Source organism: Dipodomys ordii, unplaced genomic scaffold, assembly GCF_000151885.1.
Source record: "Dipodomys ordii isolate 6190 unplaced genomic scaffold, Dord_2.0 Scaffold120, whole genome shotgun sequence".
NCBI lineage: Eukaryota > Metazoa > Chordata > Mammalia > Rodentia > Heteromyidae > Dipodomys > Dipodomys ordii.
In genome coordinates, this window is record NW_012267336.1 from 2,911,414 (window position 1) to 2,919,444 (window position 8,031).

Below are 8,031 nucleotides of genomic sequence, written 5' to 3' on the forward strand. Positions count from 1 at the left end.
AGAAAAAAGCCGGAAGTGGCGCTGTGGCTCAAGTGGTAGAACACTAGCCTTGAGCTGAAGAGCTGAGGGACAGCGCCCAGGCCTAGAGTTCAGGCCCCACGACCGGACACCCCCCCCCAAAAAATACATTCCATACTCATAATAAAATATAGAAGTTATGAATTAGAAAGATGTCAAGCCATGTGCTAGTGGTTCACACCTGTAGTCCTTGTTTCTCTGGAGGCTGAGATATGAGGATTGTGATTCAAAGCCAGTCAGGGCGGGAAAGTCTGTGAGACTTTTTGTTGTTATTGTTGTTGTTGGTTGTGGGGTTTGAACTCTGGGCCTGAGCGCTGTCCCTCAGCTCTTTAGCTCAAGGCTAGTGCTCGACCACTTGAGCTACAGCACCACTTCTGGTTTTCTAGTGATTTATTGGAGATAGGAATCTCGTGGTCTTTTCCTGCCCCGGCTGGCTTTGAACCTCGATCCTCAGATCTCAGCCTCCTGAGTAGCTAGGATTACCGGCATGAGCCACCAGCGCCCGGCTTTTGTTGTTGTTGTTGGTTGCAGGGCCTGAATTCTGGGCCTGGTCGCTGTCCCTCAGCTCTTCAGCTCAAGGCTAGCACGCTACCATTTGAACTACAGCACCACTTCTGTCTTTTCTGCTTATGTGGTGCTGAGGAATCGAACCCAGGGCCTCATGCTTGCAAGGCAAGCACTCTACCACTGAGCCACCTTCCCAGCCCCAAGTCTGTGGTGAGACTCTTATCTCCAATTAATCACAGAAAAAGCTGGAAGTGATAGAGCACTAGCCTTGAGCAAGAGGAGCTTAAGCTGGGCACTGACACCTACTCAGGTGGCTGAAATCTGAGGATTGGTTCAAAGCTAGCCTGGGCAAAAAAGTTTGTAAGACTTTGAGTTCCAGTTAACTACTAGAAAACCAAAAATGGAGCTGTGGCTATAAGTGGTAGGGCATTAGCCTTGAGTGAAAAAGCTCAGGCAAAGTACCCAGGCCCTCAGTTCAAGCTCTATGACTAACAACAACAACAAAGAGCTCCACAGCGCCCAAGCCCAGAGTTCAGCATACAGGACTGACCAAAGAAAATGTCAGTGTGGTAGAAAGATCTTCAACTCAAGCTTAGAACACTTGTGGGTATTGTCCATCTCATTGGTTTTCCTCCACTAGGCCTTTATATGAGATGTCTAGTGTGATTCTTTTCACAGTGCCAGTTTGTGACTTTGAGACAAGATAAAATATGTGTCAAATAGTAAACATTCTGCTTCCTTCATTGAGAAAATTTTTCTATTTTTTAAAAAAGCACAAAGTATTATAGTTGATTTGCAGCCTGCAAAGTTCCTTAATCCCTCAGAAGTTGATAACTCAGAGGTAATAAGTCTGTAACTAACAATCTGGTTGATTTAGGAAGATAGCACATCAATTTCTAGCTCTTTCATGGAGTTTGCTTGTGCAGATATTCCTTTCATCCCATTTGCCTTTGCTAAATGTTGTCTCTCCCAAAACAGGTTCGCAATTCAGACCCTAATGATCCAAATAGAGAAATGGTTGTACAACTACTTGATGACTTTAAAATATCAGGAGTTAATGGAACACGTATCCTTCTGGGAATTTTCTTCATAAGTCATGAATTAGCTGTTGCTATAATAAATAGCAATTACTTTATTAATCCTGCAATAAGTTTATACCAAACAAATGAACTGGGTTTGTACAAATAGCATTGGTGTCTTTTCTCGAGGTAATAATTATAGATTGTGTGTATGTGTATGTGTATTTGTGTGTTTGTATGCGCCTTTCCTGTGGCTTAAACTCAGGACTTGGGTACTGTCCCTCAGCTTTTTTGCTCAAGGCTAGTAGTGTTCTACTATCTGAGCAACAGCTCTACTTCTGGCCTTTTCAGTACTTATTTGGAAATGTCTTATGGACTTTGTTGCTGAGACTGGCTTTGAATCATAATACACAAATCTCACCCTCCTGAGTAGTTATAGGCATGAGCCACCAGCACCCAGCTCAAGATTACCCCCTTTTATTTTATACTTCTAAATATAGATCTGAATTGTATGTTTTTGTGTAGTATGCTTTTTCAAGATACTGCTTTAATCTGATCTTCCCAGGAAAATTAAAAGAAATTTTTGTAGACATAGCTTTATAGCTGGGCACCAATGACTTATGCCTGTAATCCTAGCTACTCAGGATGTTGAGATCTGAGGATCATGGTTCAAAGGCAACCCAAACAGTCTGAGACTTATCTCCAGTTAACCACTTCCAGTGGCACTGTGGCTCAAAGTGGTAGAGCACTACTATCCTTGAGTGAAAAAGTTCAGGGATAGCACTCAGACCCTGAGTTGAAACCCCACAACTGACAAAAAAGGGAAAATAACTTTATTACTGATTAAATATTATATGTTCTTTATCAGTTAGCATGAAAGTTTTAAGTAATTTCATAATAGTAGATAAAACATTTAAGCCAGACACTGGTGGCTCACACATGTAAACCTAGCTGCTGAGGGGGCTGAGATCTGAGGATCTTGGTTTGAAGTCAGCCAGAGCAGGAAAATCTGTGAGACTCTTCAGTTAATCGCCAAAAAGCTGGAGTAGAACTGTGGTTCAACTGCTAAAGAGCTGGCCTTGAACAAAAAAGCTAGGGGTCAATTCATTTCTATCCTTTATCAGGAGTCATTGTACTTGTTACCTACTGTTCAGGGTCTTCTCTTGTTTTATATATGTCTGGGCATGATAATATGTGCCTGTCATCAGCTACAATTTGAAGTCTAGAATAGGCAGTGAAGGTGCACATGCAGGTAACAGTTCAGATTCTATCTCAAAAATAGCCAGTGCAAGAAAAGGCCAGAGGCACAAAAAAAAAAAAAAAAACCTCTTTGGGCTGGGATGTAGCTCAGTGGCAAAGCGCTTGCCTAGCAAGTGCAACGCCCTGCGTTCGATCCCCAGTACCAAAAAAGAAAAGACAAAAAAATACAGTTAAAAAAACCCAAACAACAAAAAAAGAAAAGGCCAGAGGCAAACCAGGTAGAGTACCTCCCTAGGAAACAGAAAGCCTTGAGTTCAAATCCCAGTACTACCCCCCAAAAAAGAAAAAAAAAATGTTGAGGACTGGAGACATATATAGTTCAATGGCCCTGTTTGCCACAAAGTCCTGATTTGATTCTCTTCCCCCACCTCCACCTTGCATCCCAGTGCTGGGGCTTGAAGTCTGGACCTGAGCTTTTGTGCTCAAGGCTAGCATCTTACCAATGGCTTCACTTCAGGATTTTTATTTGTTTGTTTATTTGTTTGTTTTGTAGTTTATTGGAGATAAGTCTCAGACTTTCCAGCCCAAACTGGCTTTGAACTGTGATCCTCAGATCTCAGCCTCCTAAGTAGCTTGGATTACAGACATGAGCCACCAATACCTGGCCTCTATAACTTTTTATAAAATTGAAAGAAATGCATTTTCACTGGGGTGGAATCTGCATGTAGTCTTGTGCTTCTTTTTTCCTCCTTAACCAAGTCCTAGATATCTGCATGGTATTTGAAGTTCTGGGACATCATCTGCTCAAGTGGATCATCAAATCCAACTATCAGGGGCTTCCACTGCCTTGTGTCAAAAAAATTATTCAGCAAGTATGTATCTTTATCTTTGCTATGTGGTAACTTCATGTGAAAGTATCTGGAGTTTTTATTTATTTATTCATTTATTTATATTGTGAAAATACTGTACAGAGGGCTTACAATTACATGGGCAAGATAATGAGTACATTTCTTATCAAGCATTGTAGCCTCCTCCTTTGTTTCCCCTTCCCATCCCTTACCATTCTCTCCCCACCCCCTCTATTTATTTATAACAGCTGTTTTTAAAACTTGGGATTTTGGGGCTGGGATGTAGCTCAGTGGCAAAGCACTTGCCTAGCAATTGCAATGTCCTGGGTTCGATCCCTAGTACCAAAAAAGAAAAGACAAAAAAAATACGGTTAAAAAAAAAAAACCTTGGGATTTTTTCATTGCTAATGTTAAATGCCAATATTCAATACTTACCATCTGTTTTGTTTGTTCTATATTAAAATATTTTAGCATATTCATTTTCCTGAACATTGTAATTATTAGAGGGGGAGTGTTTCCATAATTTTGTAAAATTGGAGATCTTATCTAAAAATTATGGTTATAGATATCAAGTATATTAGTAATGTAGATTTTTTTTTTTCCAGTCCTGGGGCTTGAATTCAGGGCCTGGGCACTATCTCTGAGCTTCTTTTGCTCAAGGCTAGCACTCTACCACTTGAGCCACAGAGCCAGTTCCTGTTTTTTCTGTTTATCTGGTACTGAGGAATCAAACACAGGTCTTCACTCGTGCTAAGCAAGCACTCTACCACTAAGCCACATTCCCAGCCAGTACCATCACTTTTATGTAGAATTACTCATGAGCATTTTCTTTCTTTTTTTTTTGTTGGTCGTGGGGCTTGAACTCTGGGCTTGGGTGCTGTCCTGGTGCTCTTCAGCTCAAGGTGAACATTCTACTGCTTGAGCCACAATGCCACTTCAGGTTTTCTAGTGGTTTATTGGAGATAAGTGTCTCATGGACTTTCTTGCTTGGTCTGTCTTTGAACTGTTATCCTCAGATCTTAGCCTCCTGAGTAGCTAGGATTAAAGGTATGAGCCACCAGTGCCCAGCTTTCTTTTTTTGGTCTGTAGTAGGGTTTGAACTCTGGGCCTGGGTGTTTTTCCTAAGCTCTTCAGCACAAAGCTAGCGCTCTACCACTTGAGCCACAACAGCGCCACTTCCGGTTTTCTGATGGCTAATTGGAGATATGAGTGTCATGGACTTTCCTGCCCACACAGCTCCTGGGTAGCTAGGATTATAGGCGTGAGCCACTGACGCCTAGCTCCTGGGCATTTTCTACATAGTCTTAGATAGATTATATAGAATTTCACCCTCAAGAAAATGTTCAAGGGACAAATGTCTAGGAAACAAGACATTTCTTCATCAGTGAGGAAATTTATGTTAAAAGATATCTAAGGTTGCCAGGCGCCAGTAGCTCATGCCTGTAATCCTAGCTACTCAGGAGGCTGAGATGTGAGGATCGAGGTTCAAAGCCAGCCCGGGCAGGAAAGACTGTGAGACTCCTATCTCCAATAAACCACTAGAAAACCGAAAGTGGCGCTGTAGCTCAAGTGGTAGAGTGCTCACCTTGAGCTGAAGAGCTGAGGGACAGCGCCCAGGCCCAGAGTTCAAGTCCCATGACTGACAAAAAAAAAAAAAGGTATCTAAGGTTGGACACAGTGATGCAATCCTAGCGTCTCTGGAGACAGTTAAGAGAATCCTGGTTTGATTCTAGCTCTGGCAAAAAGCATTCTCAATACAAATAGGCCTATAATCCCAGCTATTGAAGAGGCATAGGCAGGAGTATAACTGTCTTGAGGTCGCCTTAGGCAAGATATAAGATCCTCCCTTAAAAGTAGGTAAAATAAGTCAAGTCAGCGGTGGCTCACGCCTGTAATCCTAGCTACTCAGGAGGCTGAGATCTGAGGATCATGGTTCAAAACCAGCCCAGGCAGAAAGTCTGTGAGACTGGTATCTCCAATAAACTACTCAAAAACTGGAAGTGGCGCTGCAGCTCTTGCCTTGAGCTGAAGAGCTGAGGGACACAGCCCAGGCCCAGAGTTCAAGCCCCATGACTGACAAAAAAAAAAATTAGGTAAAGTATGAAAGTGATAGAGCACTGAGCTCTTGAGCTCAATTCTTAGTAACACTAAAAAAAGGATATCTAAACCACTGTTACTGTGTTTTCAGTTCTCAAAAGGGGTATTGAGTCTCAGTCTTTATGACACACCAAGTTAAAGAAAACTTTCAAATTACTGAGTTCTGGTTGCTCATACCTGTTATCCTAGCTACTCAGGATGCTGAGATCTAAGGAGCATGGTTTGAAAGCCAGCCTGGGCAGAAAAGTCCCTTATCTCCAGTTAACCACTCAAAAACCAGAGGTGGAAGTATGGTTCAAATTGGTAGAGCCCTAGCCTTGAGCATAAAGAGCTCTGAGTTCAAGCCCCCAGGAGTGGCACCAAAAAAAAAAAGAATGAGTTTTGTAAGATTTAGAAGCTTATAATGAATCTTTCTGAGGAATTTGTTTTTGGGGGAGAGGTCAATCATAGGGCTTGAACTCAGGTCCTTGGCACAGACCCTGAGCTCTTTTGCTCAAAACTAGTATTCTACCACTCTGAGCCACAATGCCACTTAACATTTTCTGGTGGTTAATTGGAGAAATGAGTCATGGTTTTTCCTGCCAGGGCTGGCTTTGAACTATGATCCTCAAATAACAGCCTCCTGAGTAGCTAGGATTGCAGGCATGAGTGACCAGTGATGGGCTCTTTCTGGGGAATTTCTTTGTGCTTTCCCTTTTTTAATTTTGTGTTGAGATGTAATCCTTTTCAAGAAAGACATGCCCTTTTTTTTTTTTTTGGGTGGTCATGGGGCTTGTACTCTTAGGTTTGGGCCCTGTCCTTGCACTCCTTAGCTCAAGGTGAGCACCCTACCACTTGAACCACAGTACCATTTCCAGTTTTCTAGTGGTTTATTGGAGATAAGAGTCTCATGGACTTTTCCTGCCTGGGCTGGCATTGAACTTCGATTCTCAGATCTCAGTCCCCCTGAGTAGCTAGGATTACAGGAGTGAGCCACCAGCACCCGGCATGCATTTTATTTTTACAAGTCTACTGTCCTCTATTTTTTTTAATTCAGGTATTACAGGGTCTGGATTATTTACACACCAAGTGCCGTATCATCCACACTGACATTAAACCAGAAAACATCTTGTTATCAGTGAATGAACAGTATATACGAAGGCTAGCTGCAGAAGCAACAGAATGGCAGCGATCTGGAGCTCCTCCACCTTCTGGGTCTGCAGGTATGTGGAGGAGAGGGAATCTTTGCTCTCAATAATTAAGGGTGATTTCTATTTAGATTCTGTTACTAGGCAGTTAAACACTACTCAGTCATTTAACAAAAATATTTAAGAAATAGCATCAGCCCTCACAAGGTTTTTTATTCTCATTATCAATATAAGAATAGAGATTTTTGTGTCTTTCAACTAAAGATATGTTCTAAAGTAGCTAACTTGCATTGTTTAAGATTGTTTTTTCGGGCTAGGAAGGTAGCTCAGTGGTAGAGTGCTTGCCTTGCATGCCTGAAGCCCTGGGTTCTATTCCTCAGCACCACATAAGCAAAAAGAAAAAAGCCAGAAGTGGCACTGTGACTCAAGTGGTAGAGTGCTAGCCTTGAGCTGAAGAGCTGAGGGACAGCGCCCAGGCCCAGAGATCAGGCCCCACGACTAGACCCAAAAAAAAAAAGATTGTTTTTTCATTTGATAGATTTAGGGTGGGAGGCTGATGATTTTTTCCTTCAGACTAGGGCTGTGTAGCCCAGGCTGGCCTCACTCTTGAAGTCTTCCTGGTTCTTGATGACCATTTCGTTTATATTTATTGTATTTGACCACCTATACTCATTTATGAATTAGTACATAGGAGCTTGATGACATTGCTGTTAAAAATTTTGGGGTTAGCAAGTACCGTGACTCATGCCTGTGATCCCAGCTTTTTGTGAGGCAGAGGTCAGCTTTGGCAAAAGGTTATTAAGACCCCCAACTCTACCAATAACCCAGTCATGGAGGAATGCACTATAACCCCTACATAGGAGACTGAAAGTAAGTAAGAAGATCACAGACCCAGGAAAAAGTGCTAAACTCTATCCAAAAAATGACTAAGGAAATGGAAGTATATGGCTTAAATAGTAAGTAAATCATCACTTTGAGTAAGCAAGCCAAGTGCAGCCCCTGAGTTCAAGCCCCAATACCAACAAAAAACAGGCTGGGACATGGCTTTCGTGATAGAGCAAGTGGTTCAGTCCCCAGTATTATTAAAAACAAAACAGTGTAAGCCGGGCGCTGGTGGCTCACGCCTGTAATCCTAGCTACTCAGGAGGCTGAGATCTGAGGATCGCGGTTCAAAGTCAGCCCAGGCAGGAGAGACCGTGAGACTCCTATCTCCAA

At 42.3% G+C, this 8,031-nt stretch overlaps 1 protein-coding gene across 1 annotated transcript in view; it reads left to right on the forward strand.

The window, feature by feature from the left end:
- Window positions 1–8,031, forward strand: part of Srpk1 (SRSF protein kinase 1) — a 38,318-nt gene that overhangs the window by 3,390 nt on the left and 26,897 nt on the right. The window contains exons 3-6 of the mRNA XM_013029587.1: window positions 1,166–1,208; window positions 1,504–1,591; window positions 3,510–3,616; window positions 6,726–6,891. Of these exons, the coding sequence (XP_012885041.1) occupies window positions 1,166–1,208; window positions 1,504–1,591; window positions 3,510–3,616; window positions 6,726–6,891 (404 nt within the window). The remainder of the gene's footprint in view (window positions 1–1,165; window positions 1,209–1,503; window positions 1,592–3,509; window positions 3,617–6,725; window positions 6,892–8,031) is intronic.